At 37.7% G+C, this 23,951-nt stretch overlaps 1 protein-coding gene across 1 annotated transcript in view; it reads right to left on the reverse strand.

Moving 5' to 3' along the window:
* The window catches only part of SVOPL (SVOP like), a 58,541-nt gene that overhangs the window by 26,062 nt on the left and 8,528 nt on the right, over positions 1-23,951 (reverse strand). Inside the window, exons 4-9 of the mRNA XM_027842298.1 lie at positions 23,844-23,915; positions 16,489-16,613; positions 14,840-14,903; positions 12,245-12,370; positions 9,264-9,392; positions 1,093-1,166 (exon numbers count right to left, since the gene is read on the reverse strand). Of these exons, the coding sequence (XP_027698099.1) occupies positions 1,093-1,166; positions 9,264-9,392; positions 12,245-12,370; positions 14,840-14,903; positions 16,489-16,613; positions 23,844-23,915 (590 nt within the window). The remainder of the gene's footprint in view (positions 1-1,092; positions 1,167-9,263; positions 9,393-12,244; positions 12,371-14,839; positions 14,904-16,488; positions 16,614-23,843; positions 23,916-23,951) is intronic.

Below are 23,951 nucleotides of genomic sequence, written 5' to 3' on the forward strand. Positions count from 1 at the left end.
CATTAAATCATCAGACTAACCATAAGTCTTGGATTGTTTGGTTTTTTTGGTTTGTTTTGGCTAGGCAATGAGGTGACTTGCCCAGGGTCACACAGCTAGCAAGTGTCAAGTGTCTGAGGCCGGATTTGAACTCAGGGTCCTCCTGACTCCAGGGCCAGTGCTCTATCCTCTGCGCCACCTAGCTGCCAAGACTAGGCATAAGTCTTCAGAAGAAGTGAAAGTCATTGGATGAAATGGAGTAATGTTGCATAGGAAGTGTATTGGGTTTAGCTGGAGAGTCTCAGTCACCCCCTGGGAGAACTGTTGTTGTGGTTCAGTCTGTCCAACTCTACTTGACAAAGATATGAGAGTGGTTTGCCATTTCCTTCTCCAGTTCATTTTATAGATGAAGAAACTGAGGCAAACAGGGTTAAGTGACTTTCCCAAGGTCACACAGTAAGTGTCTGAAGTCAGATTTGAATTCAGGTCTTTCTAACTCCAGGCCCTGCCCTCTATCCACTGCACCACCTAGCTGCTTCCTTGGAGGCCCTTCATAAAACAACAAACCAGTCTGGAACCCACATTCTAATATCTGGCCAGTTTAGAGAAGAGAGCGGTTCCAAATAAAGTCCTAAGAGGGAATCCCTTAGAGAATGTGAAGGAAAAAGAACCTCTGTCTCCTTCCCCCACCCACTTGACTGGAATAAGACCTTGTGAACTTCAAAAGGTCTAGAAGACTTGTACTTCTCATGGGTGTCCTAGAAGTGTCCCCAAAACAACTAACAGTGTTGTTTATACCGAGAGCCGAAGACACATTAGGCATAGGGAGGAAAAGGCTATAGAGGGAGCCCAGCCTAAAGGGAATTTCACGAGGCCTCCACAAAGAGAAAATGACTTCCAGTCATCCGGAGCTATGAGGCTACCTACCCCTGGGTTTGAATCTCAGCCCTCAGGACCCAACCATGAATCTTGCCTCTGCTACTTTCTGCCTGTCTGATCTTAATGGTCCCAGTACCTACCATCTAGTAGAGACTTCTTTTCAGTGGATTCCTTCTGAGGGCTTGCAAAACAATAACATCAACACAAAACCAGTTTTAGTCTTAACATTTTTACCATATGACCCAGATCTGCAAAGTTGTCCTTAAGTATTTGGCATCCAGTAGGTCTGCAAATCTTCCTCTTTTTTCCTGACACAATGGAAGAGAAATATTAAATTAGGGACCAGTGTGAAGGAAGAAACATCTAAGGCCCTTCTAAGATCTTAGTGGACCAGAATATTCTGGATTCCAAAATAAGTAGAATAATTCACCAAATTCCATGAATTTTGTTTAGTTTTTGTTTTTTTGGCTAGGCAATGGGGTTAAATGACTTGCCCAAGGTCACAGAGCTGGTAAGTGTTATGTGTCTGAGGCCGAATTTAAACTCAGGTCCTCCTGAATCCAGGGTCGGTGCTCTATCCACTGTGCCACCTAGCTGCTCCCCATGAATATTTTTTTTAACATGTATCTTAACAATTCAAAATACTTTTCCTTTCAATTCCTTAATGAAAGATAAGAAACAAAGGTCCCTCCATGCCCTGCTGTTTTTCCCCAGGTCAGCTGAGCTATTGTTGTTCATTAATTTCAGTTATGTCTGAGCTTGCCATTTCCTTCTCCAACTCTCTTTACCTTGAGGAAACTGAGGCAAACGGGATTAAATGATTTGCCCACAGTCACACAGGTAATAAGTATCTGAGGTTGGATTTGAACTCGAGTCTTCCTGACTACAGGCCCAGCGCTTTATCCACTGTGCCACCTTTCTAAGTTATTCCAATTACCCAAGTCCACTTCTAGAAGGAGAGAAGATAGTACTATCTCTTCCTGGTATGAGCTACCAGAAGCCTGAAGAAAGGATATGTCATCAATCCCTGCTTAATAGCCCTTATCATCACTAATTTCTGCATTCTTTCTGCTGAAATTCACATGTGACTGAAATGTGAAAATCAGACAAGTCACATACCTGAAAAGTATCTAACAGTCATCTTTACACAGGAGTCAATTCAGAAACATTCATGGAATCCCAGCTTTCTGACCAAAAAATGGGGGAATTGGCCCCTGGTGATCATATAAACAACTACCAACTTTACTCATGCCACCAATTAGAAAAAAAAAAGTACAAATTACTTTGGCCAATCTCACTGCTCCCCCTCACCCCATACAATGTATTACTGAGTCTTTTTTTTTCTATTAATGGATACAACCAAAATGATATAGCCCCATAGAGCTGATGTGTCAAGTACCACCATTTCTTTCTCTTCATCACCATTTTTCAATAGGTCAAGAAACATTAACTAATACTTGCTCTTTCCCCCTCTCTACTACCATCACTAAGGATTGCTCTATGAGTTATGATTATTTAGCACTTTTAGAAGGGATAGGGCAATGAAATAGAAGTAGTAGGTTTTTCAAAAATTATATTTATCTAATCATCTATGCTTTAAAGTAAAAGGCAGTAATTCCCCAAATTCTGCAAAGCAATTGTGGGCACAAATCTGTCCTTAATCTTGAGAGAAAGTTCTAGATCTTTATTGTCAAGGGCTTTCAAGGAATGTCTAATTTAATTTTTAAAAAACTCATGAAGTGAGGAGTGATGATCACCTTACATAAATCTCATTCTGTTTGTGGAGAAGGTTTCTAGAACCTTCTGCTAAGGATGATTTCCTTATTTTTATGACTATACAATATCTTCTACTTGAAAAGTCTGGGGAAAATGTCAGAAAGCCATAGGGTTAGTACTGGTGTCCTCAATGATGTCATCCACAGAAACGAATCAGGAAGTCATCCTTAGGAAATGAATCAGTGATGTTATCCATAGGAAACTATCAGAAAAAATCATCTCCCTCCCATAGCTTCTTTTTGTCTCCTGGACATTTAATAGTTGGAACTGTGTAGTAATCAGTTGGCTGCTACTCAGTCTATAATGATTTAGGACACATACAAGCTTTACTTCCCAGAAACAAGGTTTCTGAGGAAGGAAGGAAGAGCTTGGAATTCTTTTCATTCTTAGCAGTGGGAACAGAACAGGGAATGTTGTTGTTTGTCACCAATATGTTCCTTGCTGTTGTCAAGGGATTCCAAGATCTACTTTTTAGGAGATATAATTCAGAGACCGAGGACACCCTCTCTCTCTCTCATTGCTAAAGAGAAATTATTATAGTTGGTACAGTGGAAAGAACACTGGACTTGGAATCAAGAAGACTTATCTTTCTGAGTTCAAATATAGCCTCAGACACTTCCTGTGTGACTCCGGCAAGTCACTTAATATTGCTTGCCTCAGTTTCCTCACCTGTAAAATGAGCTGAAAAAGGAAATGGCAAACCACTCCAGTATGTTTGCCAAGAAAATCCCAAATGGGCTCACAAAGAGTTAGAAGCAACTAAAATGACCCAACAACACATTTTTTTTCTCTTCCCAGTAATACAGAGAATTTATACTGTAGCTCCTGCTCCTTCCCAAAAATGTTTTAGGAAACAGCCCCAAGTAATCTGAATAACCCCTACCCAGTTACCCCAGAACATTTACCTGACTGAGAAATAATTGGGAAGAGATTTTTGTGCTTTTCTAAGCCTCTGGAGTCTAGACTTACAAGAAGTATTAACAGGTAAAATGTGTACTGTTGAGGTGCTAGGGAAGAGAGGATATCAAACTATGAAAAGCCACCAAGTCAACATGCTACTGGGGACATAAATTCATGAGTTACAAGGGATGGGGTTTTGTCTGGAAGTCCCTGAAGAAGCTGTGTTTTCCAGGTGTGATACAAATTACCATACATGGGATGGAGGTAGAGTATATAATGTGAGAAAGGGAATGATAGCCATCTGCTCTCATCTGATAAGGGTTAAGGAGCTCCAAAGGAAGCAGGAACAGCAAACTTAGCAATGTGGGATTCTGAATAGAAACACAAGAAGAACATTGAAGGGTGATACCTGAAAGCTACCAAGGTAGCTAGCTATAGGAGAAGCCCTAAAGCGTCGGTCCCTATTACAATAAATTTTCCTGAGTGGTAGGGAAAGGGAAGATTCTCTGAATCTTATCTCCCTGAAAATCAGATTTTGGTATTCTCTAGATCAGGAATCAGGGTCCAGCATAAACCTACATACGGTTCCAATTTTTAAATGTCCAGGGAAGAGACAAAAGATCAAGACCATTGCCCTCTATCTTCCTGGTTCATATTTCTGTCTTTACATTCCAGTGTGTGACTGATTACATTCATACATATCTGCCAACGACAAAGCCCTTTGACTTTGTGCTCTACTTTAGCCAGCACACACCCATCTTTCTGAAAATAAATTAAATATAAATTAGATAAATAAATGAAAATAAATAAATTTGTTCATGATTTGAGTCTTGTCAACCCAAACACCTGTAAAAGGAGTTTCCAACTAGAGGCAGACAAGGTTGTCGAATAGTATATTTTATTTTATTTGGGCCAATGAGCTAGAGAAGTGAAAGTTCCCCCCAAAGGGGAACTTTATTCAGGACCTTTAGTCAGGAAGAAGACTTGAACACAAGAATTACATTATGAATCTGGCAAAATCTGCCTTTGATTGTTCCAGATTCTTTGTTTTATTCTCTTTCCCCAGCCTTAAAGTGCCACCCCTCTCAGGCACTCAGTGCACTTCCTTCTGCTATTAAACATCTTCTCTGCAAAGGATCCAAAATTCCTACAGTCTTAGATATAAATGATGAAGTGAAAAATATTAGTCCTTGAATGTATTGGTATATTGACAGTCATGAAAGTCTCAGTGTAAAAGGGTGGCCAGTGGTCAGATTTCAAGGAGCCATTCAGTCAATAAAAGATGTATTTCTTGCAACATAGCTTTCCAATATTCCTTAAATCATACCACATAGGGCAGTACCCACTGCTCTTCTCCAGAACGGGGATGGGGCCAACAGAAGTTGGATACAGTCCCTCTCCCCTCACCCAACTTCCTTCAGTTATCAAAGAATTCAGATTCAGGAAGACCTGAATTCAAATCCTGCCTCAAACAACAGCTACATGAACCTAGATCACTTAATCTCCAGCCACTTACTGTCTTCTAACCTTCAGACAAGTCTCTGGGTCTGTTTTGGTTGAAGTCATAGTTGATATGCCTCTCACATGGACTTCTATGGCCTGTTAACTGACATGCTGCTCCCAGAAGTTTGGCATCATAGAAAATATTTGGTTTTGTGGACATTAATTTCCCCCAAGAACATACTAAAGTAAGTTTCGAGCATTGTATAACCCCGGTATTGTAAGACATGGACCATTCTCATATTACAGGCTTCTAACAGTACAGGGAAAGAAACATACATCAGTGGCATCAAACTCAAATAAAAATGGCAGCCCCTTAAGCACGCAGAAGGATCCTGTGCCACAAAGCGACTTAGAAAACCACATATTAACCATTATCTATGTTCTATTTTGATTTTATTTATTTTGTTAAATATTCCCCAAGTATAATTTAATCTGGTTCCTGAGGGAGAGATGAGGGCAATGTAGCGTATTTGACATTCTGCCCTACATCACCACATATATACAAGGGGCACGATCTGACCAGCAAAATAACTAAACCTGTAGTCAAGTCTAGAGTCAAGTATTTTGAGTACATAGAAATAGTTATGGGATGTAGGAAAGTATGTAGTATGATAGAGTAGGGGAAGGTCCAGCTGTGAACTGGGCATCCCTAAATAGGCAACATCCCAAATGCAGACCTGACTTTTTGGCAAAGAGTTTTACTGTATTACAAAATACAATATTAACAGAAGGCATGGGGGGCAGAACTAAGATGGTGAATTAGAGGCAATCAGCTGAACTCTCTCAACATTGCCCTCCAAACAACTTTAAATAACACCGCAAATCAAACGGGTCAGGATGAAACCATTCTGGAGAACAATTTGGAACTAGGCCCAAAAGACTATAAAAGTGTGAAGGCCTATATCACAAAGAGATCAAAGAAAAAGACAAAGGACCTATATGTAAAAAATATATACTTATAGCAGTTTTTTCTGCAGCGGCAAAGAATTGGAAATTGAGAGGATGCTTATCAACTGGGGAATGGCTGATTAAGTTGTGGCATATTATTGTGATGAAGTACTATTGTGCTATAAGAAATGACCAGGGGAGGCTTCAGAAATGCATGGCAAGACTTATATGAACTGACGTAAAGTGAAATGAGCTGAACCAGGAGATCATTGTATGCCCTAACAGCGATGTTGTAATGATGATCACCTGCAAAAGACTTGGCCACTCTGATCAATACAATGAGCCCAGATAATTCAAAGGATGCATGATGAAAAAATGCTATCCATCTCCAGAGAGAGACAGAGAGACAGAGACAGAGAGAGACAGAGACAGGGAGACAGAGAGAGAGAGAGAGACAGAGACAGAGAGAGAGACAGAGACAGAGAGACAGAGACAGAGAGAGAGAGAGACAGAGAGAGAGAGAGACCTGAACTCTGAATACAGACTGAAGTATAATTTTCTCACTTTCCTTTTTTTGCTTTTTTTGGAAATATGGCTAATACAGAAACATGTTTTGCATTATTCACACGTATAATTGCCTTCTCCGTGGGTGTGGTAAGGGGGGAAGGGGAAGAGAATTTGAAACTCAAAATATAAAGAGAAAAAAAAAAGTTTAAAAATAAATAAATATATATTTAAGAGAGAGAAGACCTTAGGTCTTAGAAGAGAAATGTGCATTATTTTTGTCTAAGTAGAGAATATTAACACACCAAAAATCCTTCAGGGCAGTTAATCAAAGATTTTTCACAAGCATAGACGAGATATAACTGGCCTGCTCCCCGGGCAGATCTAGCTATCTCCCTCTGAGTGACCTTGGAGGGAAAAGGGCTAACCTAAAAATCTGCTGCTTCTTTTCTTTTTCAAAATTTCCTCCTGGTCACTGCCAATCAAAATCCTCTGAGGTGTGGCGACCTTGGAAATGTCAGCCGTTGCAATATGGTACAGAAACAGAAAGATTGGACATATTCTGAGAACATTAGGAGAAAATTTCACACATACTAACTATCACAGATGTGAAAGCAACATCTTGAATTCTTAATCAAAAGAGTTAATACATATAAAACATTTTAAAACCATTAATGCACTATATAAATACTAGCTATTACTACTACTGCTGCTGCTAATGCTAATACTACTACTACTGCTACTATTTCTCAAATGGGTAAGTGGTCTCATTGATTTAGAGGTTTTTTCCAATGATGCAAATTGCAGGCCATCTCTGGCTGTTCATCCTGTGGGACCCTTGTCCATTTCCTACCCTAAGTTTGCCATAGTGGGGTCCACCCAAACCTTCCTTGATATTTCCTGACATGGAGGGTATCAGTAAAACACTGCTGGTCTTCTACATGTTATCCCTTACTCTTAGCATGTAACCAGACATCGTTATTATCAACACCAGGTGAGTTTTAGGCAATAAATAGGAAGTTTATGGAAAAAATAAAAGAACAGAATACACATTTGAAATAGCAATTTTTTAGTTCCCAAATAAGAATGAAACTCAATTTAAATTCATCTTTGAAAAGATAATAATCTAGATTTATTTTGCTATTTTGAATAATGTTGCAATTTAATTATGTTCTATTTGTGAGATTGAAATGAGCCAGCGCTGTGGATAGAGCACTGGCCCTGGAGTCAGGAGGACCTGAGTTCAAATCCAGTCTCAGACACTTGATACTTACTAGCTGTGTGACCCTGGGCAAGTCACTTAACCCCAACTGCCTCACAAAAAAGAAGAAAAAAGAAAAAAAAAAAAAAGAAAAGAAATTAGCCAGAAAGTATGTGGCTAATGTTGACATTACTGAACTTCAGATACCTGCTGCAAATATGCGTCAAACACTATGCTGCAAAAACACACCAAGAGAAATACACAAATAGATAATCCATGCTAAAGGCCAAATAGTGGAATATGAATGTCTTAGCTAAATGTGGTTCTCTAATTTCTCTAAATTTGGCTTTCTAAATGAAAGACATTTATTTGCTAATAATAATCACCAATGGCATGAGCAATGGCCACAAATAAATTGCCTTTGAAAATAGAGCCTTAAATGGAAATAGATTTACATAATTTGTTATTTTTATTTCATGCTGTAGCTATTAGCTTAAGCAAAAGCCCAAGAGGAAATATGACCTTTGTCTATTCTATGGGTAAGTGAAGCCCACATAGCGAGGTCTCCACAGTACCAAAACAATCCACTGGTCAATCAATTTAATGAAAAAATTAGTCAGATTGTTTGGTGTGATGTAACCAAAACAATCAGCCAAATGACTGAATTTTCCACTCTTCTATCAGTTCTGCCAGAGGCAGGCAGACAATTACAAATATGCTGAACTCCGTTTATTAAAAAATAGTTCTCAGGGGCAGCTAGATAGTGCAGTGGATAGAGCTCCAACTTCGGAGTCAGGAGGACCTGAGTTCAAACCTAGCCTCAGACACTTGATACTTACTAGCTGTGTGACCCTGGGCAAATCACTTAACCAGATTGCCTCACCAAAAAGCCAAAAAAAAATAAATAAAATAAATAAAGGTAAATAGTCTCTGCCCTCAGGGAGTTCACAGTCTAATGCAGGAGACAATATGGTAAATTACAATATGGTAAATTTTCAGTGTGAGCATTTAGACCTTCAAACTGGCTAATGATACAAATTAAGACTTTGGCTCAGATTCCTTAAGAACCTGGCCAATAGCTCACAAATGTTCAGATTCCTTAAGAGTCTGGCCAGTATGGTGGATCTTTGATAAACCTTGTCTCTGGATGAAAAAAAAATGGTGCTATCACTCTAAGTCTTAAATTGCTTAGGGACACTATTAGGAAACAAAGATAAGGAAAAGTCAAATCTGATTCACACACACACACACCCCAGACAAAACCCCTCAACTCTTTTTTTTTTCTCTTTTGGTGAGGTAATCGGGGTTAAGTGACTTGTCCAGGGTCACACAGCTAGTAAGTATCAAGTGTTTGAGGCCGAATTTGAACTCAGGTCCTTCTGATTCCAAGGCCAGAGTTCTATCCACTGTGCCACCTAGCAGCCCCAACCCCTCAACTCATTACCCTCTATCCAGACCCTGGAATTTTCTGGCAGGATGAGTTAGTCATGTTGTCTAGGATAGACTCAATTAATATGTTTTCTCATCATTCCATTCCAAAAGGCAGTGAACTTTCTGACAGTGCAAATTGGGCCACATTTCAAGGCAATCCTTATGTCAGACTTGGGAGAAGACGCTGAGCTTGAACGCATACCGAGGCAGGTTCCACCAGCTTTCCCTCCGGCATGACTGATCGGTTCATTCGGGCAATACGCTCCAAAGTAGCCACAGCAGCCTGGGTGTTCCCAGTGGAGACATTAAATCGAGCCGATTCAGGAATGAACTGCCGATAGACATGTGGCAATGAGAAAGGGTCATCAGCCATCATCTGTTTTATATCATTAAGAAATAGGACTATTTTCCCCATGTAGAATGAACTTTCCCTTCCAAATCATTAAAATGTCTCTTATGGATCTTTTCCATTAAGAAGTTTCCTGATACAGGAGAAGAATATAGCCAGGGAGAGGCATACAGGAGGGCAAGTCAAAGTTCCACATGGCACAAGCCTGGCAGGGATAACTACTATACTAAATGACAGCAGTAAGCTTTATTGAATATGACCTCAACAGGCTGTAACGCTGGGCTGAAGCCAGAAAGATAAACTGCAATGGAAGTAAACAAAATCCAATATTTAGGTTTTTTCAATTCAATTGTACAAGCCAAGGAAGGGCAACACCTGGCTTGGCAGCAGTTCATATGAAGAAATATTTGGAATTTCACTTGACAGAAAGCTCAATATGAATCAACGTCATGACACGGCTGGTAAAAAGAGCTAATGATATCTTAGACTGCATTAGCACATGCCTAGTGTGCCAGTCGTGGGAAATGATATTCCCTCTGTGCTTGGCACATATCACATCCCATCTGGAGTGCACTGTTCAAATTCTGGCCCCATACTTTCAGCACCGATGAACTGTCTCTTCCTCCTACACCAAGGTAAGGGGAGCAAGATGCTTACAGGTTTAGAAACCATGTCATGAAGAATGGCTGAAGGAACTGGAGACATGAGGTGGTTTAAGGCTTATTTTTCTAAATAGTGAAAATAACTTTAAAACATCAATATATACATTTATAACTATTTGTACTTGAAAATGAATTTAAATAAAAATAGCCGTATCAATTAATCAGTTACTCCTTCTATGTTTCCTTCCATTTTCTTCAACTATCATTTTCTTCTGAACAGTGTAGACGCTATCTAGTTTCAGCTTCCTGCGCTCTCCATTATTTTGTCTTTCCACAGTAATCAATATATCTCGTATTTGTTATCTCATTTGTATTCTAGTATTTCATTCCCTCGATATGCCACAGTTTACTGAGTCACTTATTTAGACTGATTCAAAGTTTATTTTCCCCCAATGACAAATAACGCCGCTAAAAATATCTTCAAACAGATGGCTTTTTTTTTCTTATTGACTATATCCTTAGGGCACATTAATAAAGATGCTTAACTTTGAGAAAGGAAGGCTTAAGGGGGAATGACTGTTGTCTTTAAATATTTTAAGAAATTTATCTCATGTAGAAGGAGAACACCTTGCCTCATATTTTACTGGGGGAAAAAAAACTGAGTTCTCTTGTCAAGAGCTCCCTTTTCTCCCTTCCTCCTTATTTTACATCGCCCAGATGCTTTCTGTCACTATCTCTACCTTCATCCCAAGGCCAACCCTCTCTGTATGCTCAAATGATCCCTTTCCAACCTGTCTCCTCCAACCAATTGCCCCTGCTATCATCCCTACTCTCTCACTTATCTTCAACCTCTCTCTGTCTACTGGCTACTTCCCTACTGCCTGCAGACATTCCCATATCTCCCCCATCCTCAAAAAACTCTCACTTGATCCATCCATCCCCACTTACTATTATCCCATATCTCTCATGCCTTTTGCTGCTGAACTTTTTTTAAAAACATTTTATTTTTCTTCCAATTACTTGTTAAAATAATTTTTAAACATTTTTTAAAGTTTTGAGTTCCAAATTCTATCCCTCCCTTCCTCCACTCCTTGAGACAGTAAGCAATCAAATATAGGTTATACATGGGCAATCATATAAAACATTTCTATATCAGTCATTTTGTATAAGAAGACTCAAATAAAAGAAAAAGAATCAAAGAAAGTGAAAAATAGAGTCCTTCAGTCTGTATTCAAACAACATCAGTTCCTTCTCTGGAAGTGGAGAGTATGCCTCACTATTAGTCCTTTGGGATTGTCTTGGATCGTTGTAATGCTGAGAATTGTTGCTGAACTTTTTGAGAAGGCCGTCTCCAAGGATGTCTCCACTTCCTCTTCTCTCACTCTCATCTTAACTCTCTATGGTCTGGCTTTCCACCAAATCTTTCAACTGAATCTGTTCTCTCCAAAGTTACAAATGATCTCTTAATGGCCAAATCCAATGGCCTTTTCTCAGTCTTCATCCTTCTTGACCTCTCTGCAATCTTTGACACTGTCAATCACCCTCTTCTCCTTGATACAGTCTTCTCTCTAGATTTTCAAGTCCTTACCCTCTTGGTTTTCCTTCTACCTGTCTGATCGCTCCCAAGCCTCCTTTTACTGGATCTTCATCTAAGTCATGCCTCTTTACTATTCCCCAGACAAGACATTCCATCTCCTGACTCTAAGCACTTTCATTGGCTGTCCTTCATGCATGGAATTCTCCCTCATCTCCCCCTCCTGAACTGCCTCGCTTCTTTCAGGACCCAACTAAAATTCCATCTTCTACAGGAATGCTTTTGCAATTTCTCAATTCTAAATCACCTATTTTTGGGACTTAGTTCCCTCATTTGTAAAATGAAAGAGTTGAACTAGATAGTCTCAGCTTCCTTTCAGCTTTAACTCTATGATGATCCCTTTTAATTCTAAATCTATGTGGCCAACCATTGTGGATATAAGTGATAAGATGAGATTTATTAGGGATAGGCCAGAGTAAGATATAGTTAATCAGAGAAGGCTTCCAAGGGAAATAGTATTGAATCCTACTTTAAAGGCAGTAGATATAAATGGATAGAGAGGAAAAGCATAGCATTCTAGGTGTTGATAGGGGCTGGTGAAGCATGAGCAAAGTTCGCAACGAGAAATGTATTTAGGGTAATGAAGTAGCTGGTCTGGCAGCAGCCAAGAACCTAGTGACCTAGACAGCCACCCTCACCTTGAAGGCCAGGATGAGTATGATGCCAGGAATGGAGGCGATGCGAATAAGCCAGCGCCAACCAATGGTTGGGTTGACCACTGATGCCAACCCGATGATTAGCAGAGAACCGGCAAGCCAGAAAACCTAATCAATGAAAAAATAAAAAGGGTTAAAGACAACAGAAATCAAAGGTGCTTAATTAGTTATAGCATTTTCTCTCCCAAAGATCTCGTCTGAGAATTTTATCATCTTGAGCAATCCAATCATCAGTGACGTCCATGGGGGTTTTGAAAGCCCTCTGTCAATAGTGATCAACAGCTTGATAACCTGACATACTGTCTCTAGCACTAATGGACAGGAATCAGGAGATCTAGGTCATAGTACAAGTTCTGCCATTACGTGTGTCAGGTGGGCTTCCTGAGCCTCAAATTTCCTCATCCAAAGAAAGTTCCAACAATATATGGTTTCATTCCTTTTAGCTATTCTTTCCACTGATATAGATTGCAACCCCTCTATGGCCTGAGAAATAGGCTTTGAGAGTTGTTTTGGACAAGAAATTCCATCATCCTGTGACAAGAAACTTCTGTAAATTTAAGTAATGACAAAGTCAATCATGGAGCCCATACCTGAAGCCTTTCTAGTTTACTAATACCCGCCAGCTCTTGTGTCTGTTGGCACCATTTTAAAGAAGCCAGAGGTATTCCCCTTAAGTCAACCAAGGTTGAAGCATCAGAGGAGAACTAGAAAATGGAAGACTCAGTACTAGCCCTCTTTAAATCAGGGCAGGTGATATGGTGTGAAATCACTAGGGATTCTAAGAAAATAAAATTATATTACAGATGAGAAAGTACTTTGGAGGAAAGAACCATAGAATTAAAATCTATGCAGGCAAACTAATACATTGTTGGTGGAGCTATAAGCTGGTCCAATCATTCTGAAAATTCTTCTTTTAAAAATACTTATACAGCACCGACGTCCTAGGTACTATTTTAGGTGTTTTACAATTATCTTATTTGTCCTAACAACTAAGCTGGGAGGTAGTTGCTACTATTATCCCCATTGAAGATGAAGAAACTAAGGCAGACAGAGATTAAATGACTTATTTAGGATCACACAGTTAATAAGTATTTGAGGCTGGATTTAAACTCAGATCTTCCTGACTCCAAACCTGGCTCTCTCTCCACTCTGCCACCTAGCTGCCTCAGAGATTCTAAGATTACCTTCCCATATATTCTATATACATAGTTATTTACATCTTGCCTCCTCCATTAGAATATTATTTTCTTGAAGGCAAGGACCGTGTTTTTTTGTCTCTTTCTATCTTATATATAGCTTATCACAGTGCTGGGGACGTAGTAAGTTTTTATCACAGATATAATTTATCACAGTGGTAGGTATATAGTAAGCAGCTGATAAATGTTTATTGATTAAAAAATTATTCTTTAAAAAAAAGTGACAGAATATGTGTCTTTTGACCCAGCCACACCACTACTGGACATATACTCCAAACACAGAGAGGGTAAGGCCCCTTATATATAAGAATAATTAGAGTGGTACTTTTTTTTTTAGTAACAAAAAACAAAAACCCCTGGAAACAAAGTGGGTGCACATTGATTGGAGGATGGCCAAAGAAAATGTGGCATGTGAATGGTTTGGAATGTGCCTCATAGAATGGTGAAGAGGAAGAATTCAGAGAAATCTAAGAAGATTTGATTAACCAAACAAAAAAAAAATCTGAGCAATGGCTGCAATAATGAAAAGCAAAACAACATTAAAAAATTATCAGAACACACAACAGTGCAATGTCCAATCCTGACTCCAGAGGACTAAAGGTAAAAGGAGTCTGTCCTTTAAGAAGAGAAGAGGTAAGCTATGGGTACAGAATGAGGCATACACTGTCAGAATACAGTTAGTGTGTCAATCAGTTTTGCTTAACTGTATTTCTACATTACAAAGTGAAGTGAGATATATTTGTAGGGATGCAATGTTGAGAAATGACATTAATACAAAAGAAGCAACATCAAAAAAACTTTTTAAAAAGAAATAGGAAAATAAGTTAAATTTTAGTTTAATGGATACATTTTCACAGAAATAGTATGAATCAAGTTTTTTTTTAATCATTGGTCAGTTAGCCAGAAAATAACTTCTCTGATTTGCATTATGTAATTTATTTTGAATAGTAATTATTATTCATTTCATCTCTAACCATATTTTTCTTTGGCAAGTTTAAAAGATAGAAAATCAACTTTGGATTTTAATTTGCATTTAAATATGTCCATTGTTATTCACTAACCAAATAAAGCATGTCTATGACAGACAAAAAAAAAGCAATGTAAATCAGGACTAGTTGCTTTTCACTTTATGCATGCAATTTATATCTTTTCACTTTATATCAAAGGATCTATGTTTGAGGTATGGGTTGGGCTAGAGAGGCTCTGAAATGATAAAATGCTAGTTATGTGATATTAATTTTTTAAAAATTATTAATCACCTACTGTATGCCTAGCCAGGCACTGACCTAGGCACGAGGTATACAAAGACAAAAATGCAATAGTCCCCACTCAAGCAGGTCTTCCTGCCTTCAATTTCCATAGAATTTCTACTTAACCTTACCTGAGATAAGGGCAGCATGTAACCTCTGTATTTTGTGGGCAAAAATTCTGTTTTTATGATGAGTCTAAAGAAAAAATAAAAAAGGATTTTGTATTCATCAAATTCTAATTTTTAAAATTTTTCTTCACAAAAGGAGCTACCAAATCCCAGAGAAATCAAGAGGTATATATCAAAATTGTCGATATATCAATATATCAATTGCTAATATATCAATAACTGTTACATGTCATAATACTGACTATTGTCTGGAGTAGGGAGTAAAATTTGTTAAGTCAAGCAATGTATTTCTTTATAACTTTTGTTCTCAATGTTATTTGTTCAGTTTAAACACTCAACTTTAATGTTATTGGTGAGCAATGATATTATTATTAGCAATAAACCCATCACCTTACGTTTACATAACAACCCTGTGAGGTAGACATAGGGTAGGTATACCTATTTAGTGAACAAGGACATGGAGAGTCAGGATTCCAGTGACTTGCTCAAGGTCACACAGCTAGTAAAAAGGGAAAGATGGGAACAGTAAGTACTCAGGTCTTCTCACCCCCAGTCCAGGGCATCATCATCATAGCTTTAATAATGAATAATAATAGCATAATACAGCTTTAAGTAGAGGTGTGTTGGGAAATATTTAACAACCAGCTCTCTGAAAACACAACACATTTAGATTTAATTGAATTATTAACAATTTCTCCATCACCTGCTTAAGTTCAGAGAATCCACAAAACAATAAATCAGGCCCTGCTTTGCACATTTACCAGTTTCCAAAGTGTAAATGCTCACACTGAAAATTTAACATTTAACTCTGATGAACTGATAGGAGCTGGATATAGCACACCCCTGGGCTTTAAGGATCGCAAAGCACTTTACAAAAATTATTTCATTTTATCCTTATGACAACCTTAGGAGGTACATGCTATTGTTATCTCCATTTTACAGAAGAGGAAACTGAGGCAGGCAAGTTACTTGCCCAGAGTCACATAGGTAGTAAGTGTATGATGCCAGATTTGAACCCAAACTTTCTCGATTCCGGGTTCAGCACCCGATACACTGTGTTACTTATCCTACATTGCCTCTCGAAAATATTTGCCAAGACTGACTCTCCGATATGAAATGTAATATTTGTGGAGTTTGAATAGATCAGCAAATGTTCAGATATCTTACTTAAAGGGAATTTAGGAGAGGCCACACTGGAATGGGCAGTTGCTTTGCTAGAGTTAGAGAAATCTTAAGTTCAAGAAATGACCATCTGGAGAAGAGGAAGCAAGGTTAAACTTGAGATTAGCAAGAATGTACCACTGGACAGCAGGAAAGCTACAATCCCTGCATCCTTGGGTCAATCATACACCATGCCTCCCCTGAAAATGGTGGGCCAGCTTTTAAGAAGGTCAGAGCCAGTGATGTTCAGACCACTTAAATGTAGCCCAAGCTACATTTCTTGTAGAAGGATTATTCTCCTTTGCTACCCTAAGCACATGTTTATGGGCCATTTATTATTAGTTTTTTCTTTCAAAAGAGGAAATTTGAAATCTGAGAAACAAAGTATAATTGAGGCAGAATTAATCAATTTTGTCATTGCTGATAGTCATTAACACTAGCATGTTTACAAATGGACATTTTCCCCGACGTGGTAGAAATGAAATATTTACCCTTGTGCATGTCCCGACACACCACAGCCCACCATCGTCCGCAGAAAGACAAACCAGATGTATGATGGGGAGAAGGAGGTCAAGAGGGAAAAATATGCCCCCCAGAGGAAAGAGATCAGCAAAATCTGAAGGCAAAACATAAAGAAACAAAAAAAGAAATTATTAGTGAACTCAGTTCAGATGTAAAAACTCACTTTCTGACAGTGTGTACAAAATGTTTAACATCTGGATGCTTTCAGAGAGGCAGGCATTTGGTATAGAAATTTCATTTGAAAGGGACCCCAGAGACCTCTAGTTTAACTCCATCTTTTTATACATGAGGAATTAGACTATGAAAGGTAAAATGATTCACCAGAGACCAGTGACTTGGGTCTATCATCACAAAACAAATTAGTGGTAGGTTGAAAACTAAAACCCAGGTCATCTTTCTCCCAGTCTTTCTCCTCATTATATTTGTGCAGCCTCTAATATCTTAGAGGATCAAATAATGATATTAACACCTCTTAATTTAGCATAGCCATGATCTCATCACACTCTAGCTAAACTTTATGTAGATACTCCCTCCATAGATGAAGGTCATAAACTCTCCACATTTCCATTAATGATCTTCATGAATTGCTGTGGGTGGGAAGAGTATCATCTGCTGGTAGCCTTCTGTGTTCCAAGAATTTAGTTTGACTTTCTGGTGCTTGGATACCAGGCATAAAATCCATTACCAAGTTTGTGTTTTGACTCTTAGAAACTGTCAGAGCTTATACTCTACGAGTATAGTAAGAAAGAACTCAGGATTTTCATAAAGGATTACTAACTATGTAACACTCTGAGTTTTTGAAGGCTTTGGCCAGTAGAGCAAAAACTTTGAGTATGGTCCCAATGACAGAATGTGTCAAATGTCAAAGGACAATCAAAATGAGGATGACTCGTCACCAATAGTATAGCTTCCAGGTTATAAATTCTTTGGCCATGGTGATCCTCAAAATAGATAAAAAAAACCAAAATGTCCCTCTGTCCAGTGTGGACCCTTTCCACTTTCTGTGCCAGTGGTGGAAGGAAGACAGAGGATGCAAAAATCACTATTTTTAGACCATCTACAAAGAGCAATATGACCGCTAGTCATCAAAATGGGAAATCTTTATCCAATGACCAACAAGTTGATAACTGGCTGGAAGAAGTAAACCACATCCATTTTAATTTCACTAAAAGTGAGACTAGGAGACATTAAGAAGTTGAGCATGAATGGAAGGATGTGTCTGAGGTCTTCCGCAGAGAGACAAATAATGGAGCTATTGTACTCGATCTTCTCATAAGCATATTTGGCCAACTTGTTTTACAGTGCTTATGAAAAATGTAAGCCAAAATATTACCAAGAAGATAATTGAAGCCTATGTTCTAATACCTGTTTAAGAAAACAAGGAAGTAGAGAAACACCACAGGGAACTTCACAAAGTCTTCGCAATGTGGACCTTGGACTTCATCGAAAAGACGGACAGACAAGAGGATGGTGAAAAATAAATTGGAAAATATGCCTCAGGTTTAAATAACAAAAGAAGTTAAACGTTTACAAAGTATTCAGAAACCTTACAAGCATATCATGAATATTTTCCTCTAAGAAGAGTTTGAAGGTGCTGTCATAAGCACTGAATACTATGGCAAATGAAATAGATCAAATCGTAATAAAGAAGAAATGACTTGTTACCAACAGGGGAACTATTTTTTAATTAGTTTACCTGTGTATAGTCAGATCCTAGATGAGTTAGAGAAGACTGAAATCGATACTAATTTGGGGGGAGGGGGAAGGATAAAAATAAGAGAAGATAACAGCTCCAATCTGATTTATTCAAACAAGTCACTGACTCTGAAAGTGGAAAACAGACAAATGTAAAGATATTGACTCCTCATTGTCACTAATCTCCTCGCCAAGCAAAGACTGCTACCAAGCAAGAGCGATGCTATGTTAGAGTACAAGAAATTATAACTATGCTGACTCATAAAACAGCAAAGAGAAGCAGAGGGAAAAATAAATTTACAAGAAGCTTGATGTGAGATCCAACTAATACAGATTATCCTAGAATACAACTGAGAGACGTAATGAACAGAATCATAGACTTGGAGTCAGCAAATTCAACCCAAACTCAAACGCTACTTCATTCATTTGCTAGCTGCATGACCCTGTATAAATCAGTTAGCCTCTCTGAGCCTCAGTTTCCTAATCTGTAAAATAGGGATAATATTAGCACTTCACATAGTTGTGAGGATTAATAATACACATAAAGCACATTTCAAACATTAAAATGCTATATAACTATCTTATTATTATTCAAGAATGCAACTGGAAGATCAACAAATAGAAATAGAACACAACAGATTTGCAAATGTTTTTTTAGTAGTCTATTCTCATCAGTAGAAATGAAACCACCAAACCACATTTAGACTCACGTGACCTACTGCCTGATGTGTTATATCAGGAAGTAGAAATGGCTCTTAAAAAGACAAAGTCAAGAAGAATTACCGGACCTGACCGATGCACAGCTTAAATCCATACTGGAGGCAACACAGTTTTAAAGGCATTCATCGATCAATTTTCAATATATTTTATGTGTAGAAAATTACATAAGAATAGAAACGAGCACGAATTATGTAGTTATCAAAAGACAATCAAATCATTTGTCGTTCAGTCATGTTTGACTCTTTGTGAGACTTCATAAACCATAGCACACCAGGCCCTTCCACCCTCCACTGACTCCCAAAATCTATCCAAGCTCATGCTCCCGGCTCCATGATACTATCTATCCATCTCATCCTCTAGCCATCCACAGGGTCTTTTCCAATGAGAAGCGTCTTTTCATTATGTGGTCAAAGTATTTGTTTCAGCTTCAGTATTTGACCTTCCAAAGAATAGTCTGAATTCCTTTAAGTATTTCCTTGCTGTCCAAGGGACTCTCAAAAGTCTTCTCCAGCACCAAAATTTGAAAGCATCAATCCTGCAGCACTCAGTTTTCCTTATAGTCCAACTCTCACTCTCATTTGTTGCTACTGGAAAAACCATAGCTTTGACTATACAGACCTTTGTTGGCAAGATGATGTTTCTGCTTTTTAATATGCTTTCCAGATTTGGTATAGCTTTCCTTCCAAGAAGGATCTTTTAATTACATGGCTGCAGTTGCCATCTTCAGTGATTGTTGAGACCAAGAGTATAAAATCTGACATTGCTTCCATTTCTTCTCTTTCTATTGGTTAGGAAGTGATGGAACCAGTTACCGTGATTTTAGTTTTTTTATATTGTTTCAAGCCAAATTTATACTTTCTTCTTTCACCTTCATCAAGAGGTTTGTTCTTTACGTCATGACTAATGGGAAAATATGCTTAATATGAACGTGTAAGTAGAGCCTATATCAGATCGCACACCATCTTGGGAGGGGGAAGAGACGGGGAGAAAATTTAAAATGCAAAATCTTATGGAAGTGAACGTTGAAAACTAAAAATACATTAATCTCTTAAAAAAATAATAATTGTAAAACGCTTTGCACAGTACCTGGCACATAGTAAGACTTATACAAAGTGATGCTGAGTGAAGTGAGCAGAACCAGGAGAACAGTGTACACAGTAACAGCCACATTGTGCGATGACTAACTTTCATAGACTTGGCGCTTCTAAGCAATTCAAGGATCTAAGACAACTCCAAAAGACTCATGATGGAAAATGTTGTCCACATCCAGAGAAAGAACTATGGAGTCTGAATGCAGATTGAAACATACTATTTGCTCTCTTCATTGTTTTGTTTCTTTTTTCTCATGGTTCCTCCTATTGGTTCTCATTCTTCTTTACAACATGTCTAAGGTAAAAATATGTTTAATATGAATGTATATGTAGAGCCTATGTAAGATTGCACACTGTCTTGGGGAAGAGAGAGGGGAAGGAGGAAGGGGGAAATTTTAAAACTGAAAAGCTTATGGAAGTGAATGTTGAAAACTAAAAATTAATTAATTAATTTTTAAAAAAAGAAAAGAGAATGTTTGCTATGACCAACAAGTTATCTCGACAAAACTTTTAGTTTCTGCCCTGCTTTATTTTGTATTCCAAGGGCAAACTTGCCTGTTCCAACTATCTTTTGATTTCCTACTTTAGCATTCCAATCCCCTATGATAGATGTGACATCTTTTTTTGGGGGGGGTGTTATTTCTAAAAGATCTCGTAGGTCTTCAACTGATCAACTTTGGCCTCTTTTGCAACAGTGATCGGAATATATACTTGTATTACTATGATGTTGAATGGTGTGCTTTAGATTCAAACAGATACCATTCTGTCATGTTTTGAGATTATAGCCCAGTACTGCTTTTCTTGCCTTAACTGAGGGCTACTCCATTTCTTCTAAGGGATATTTGCTTACAGTAGTATATGTAGTGATCACCTGAATTAAATTCATCCATTCCTGTTCATTTAATTCCACTGTTGCCTAAGATGTCAATGTTTAATCTTTCCACTTCCTGTGTGACCATATTCAGTTTCCCTTGGTTCATAGATTTTAAGCTAAAAGAAATCATTAACAGCTGTCAACCCATAGCAAGATTCTCATCTCTATAAAATCTTTGTGTGAATGGTATTCACCTCTATCAAGGGTATCCTTGATGAAAATATCCTAAAGGAAATGATAGAATCTCACAGACAATTTTGTATGGCAGATCAGATTTCTCAGCCACATGTACGTGACTGATTAAGAGGCATAAAGAATAAAGATCTCCTCTGTTTATTATCTATTCATTAAAAAGAAGCTTTTAATTCTACAGAGCAAAACACAGCCTTTAAGGCTTTTCTCCAACAAGTTCCTTTTTTTATTAATTTATTTTGATTTATCAACATTCATTTCCATAATAAGCTTTTGAGTTTAAAATTTTTCCCCCTCGCTCCCCTCATCCCTCCCCAAGATGGTGCACAATCTGATATAGGTTATACATATACATTCTTATTAAATATTTTCACATTAGTGATGTTGTAAGGAAGAATTAGAACCAATAGGAGGGACCACCAGAAACAGAAAACAAGACAAAACAGAAGGAAAAAAGAGCAAATAGTATGCTTCGATCTGCATTCAAACTCCATAGTTCTTTCTTTGGATGTGGATAGCATTTTCCATCATGAGACCTTTGGAGATGTCTTAGATCCTCGCATTGCTGAGAAGGGCTAAGTCTATCAAAGTTAGTCATCACACAGCATGGCTATTACTGTGTACAATGTTCTCCTGGTTCTGCTTGCTTCACTCAGCATCAGTCCATGCAAGTCTTTCCAGGTTTTTACGAAGTTCACCTGCTCATCATTTCTTATAGCACAATAGTACTCCATTACATTCACATACCACAACCTGTTCAGCCATTCCCCAACTGATGGGCATCCCCTCAATTTCCAATTCTTTGCCACCACGAAAATAGCTGCTATAAATATTTTTGTACATGTGGGTTCTTTTCCCATTTGCATGATCTCTTTGGGATACAGCCTTAGAATTTGGCCCTTGTTGGGTCAAAGGATATGCACATTTTTATAGCCCTTTGGGCATAGTTCCAAATTGCTCTCCAAAATGGTTGGATCAGTTCACATCTCCACCAACAATGCATTAGCGTTGCAATTTTCCCATATCTTCTCCAACATTTATCATTTTCCTGTTTTGTCATGTTGGCCAATCTGAAAGGTGTGATGTGGTACCTCAGAGTTGTTTTGATTTGCATTTCTCTAATCAACAGTGATTTAGGGCATTTTTTTCCATATGACTATAGATGGCTTTAATTTCTTCACCTGAAAACTGCCTACTCATATCCTTTGACCATTTATCAATTGGGGAATGACTTGTATTCTTATAAATTTGACTTAATTCTCTATATATTTTAGAAATGAGGCCCTTACCAGAGACACTGGTTGTAAAAATTCTTTCCCAATTTTCTACTTTCTTTCTAATTTTGGTTGCATTGATTTTGTTTGTGCAAAAACTTTTCAATTTAATGTAATCAAAATTATCCATTTTGCATTTTATAATGTTCTCTATTTCCTGCTTGGTCATGAATTCTTCTGTTCTCCATAAATCTGATAGGTAAACTATTCCTTGCTCTCCCAATTTGCTTATAGTATCAGCCTTTATATCTAAATCATGAACCTATTTTGACTTTATTTTGGTATATGGTGTGAGATTTTGATGTATGCCTAGCTTCTGCCATAATCTTTTCCAGTTTTCCCAGCCGTTGTTGTCAAAGAGTGAGTTCTTATCCCAGAAGCTGGGGTATTTGGGTTTATCAAATAGTAGATTACTATAGTCACTGACTACTGTGTCTTGCATAACTAACTTATTCTACTGATCCACCACTCTATTTCTTAGCCAGCACCAAGTAGTTTTGATGATTGCTGCTTTATAATACAATTTAAGATCTGGAATGGCTAGGCCACCTTCCCTTGTATTTCTTTTCATTAGTTCCCTTGACATTCTGGATCTTTTGTTATTCCAAATGAATCTTGTTATTTTTTCTAGCTCTATAAAATAATTTTTTGGTAGTTTGATTGGCATGGCACTAAATAAGTAAATTAACTTAGGTAGAATTGTCATTTTTATTATACAAATACACTTATGTACAATATATGTATAAATATACTTATGTACTATATATGTACAAATGCATTTATGTACAATGTATATATGTGTATAGATATGCTTGTGTACAGTATGTGCATATGTACAAATATGTTTATATGCAATATGTACATGTGTACAAATATATTTGTGTACAATGTGTATATATGTACAAATATATTTATAGCAGTTCTTTTCTGCAGTGGCAAAGACTTAGAAACTTAGGGGCTGCCCATCTATTAGATGATGACTAAGTTATGGCATAGGAATGTGATGGAATATTATTGTGCTATATGAAATGATGAGGGAGACGATTTCAGAAAAACCTTGAAAACTTACATGACCTGATGCAAGGTGAAGTTAGCAGAACCAGGACAAAATCTATGGCAACAGAAATATTGTAAAGATGAAAAACTTTGAAAAACTTAATAATTGATCAATGCAATGACCAACCATAATTCCACAAGACTCATGATGAAGCACCTCTAGATAAAGAGATGATAGACTCAGAGTGCAGACTGAAGTTTATTTCTTTCTTTTTCTTGTTTTTTTATGGACATAGCTAATGTGGAAATTTGTTTTGCATGACTACACGTATTTTTAATGGGTTTTATTTTTCTTGACTTCTCAATAGATGAGGGATAAGGTGAGGAAGAAAAGAATTTGGAACTAAAAATAAAATCATAAATTAAAAAATATATATAATGGAAACAAGAAACTCCACATTAGATGTTCAGGTTTAACATACCTTCCAGCGACCATATCTGTCAGCTAAGAGGCCAAATAGGATGCTGAACACCATGTAGCCAAAAAACACCATCTATGGAGGTGAGAGAAAATATTAGTTAAACCACAA

This window comes from Vombatus ursinus, unplaced genomic scaffold (assembly GCF_900497805.2).
Source record: "Vombatus ursinus unplaced genomic scaffold, bare-nosed wombat genome assembly UNPS02014870.1, whole genome shotgun sequence".
Classification (NCBI taxonomy): domain Eukaryota; kingdom Metazoa; phylum Chordata; class Mammalia; order Diprotodontia; family Vombatidae; genus Vombatus; species Vombatus ursinus.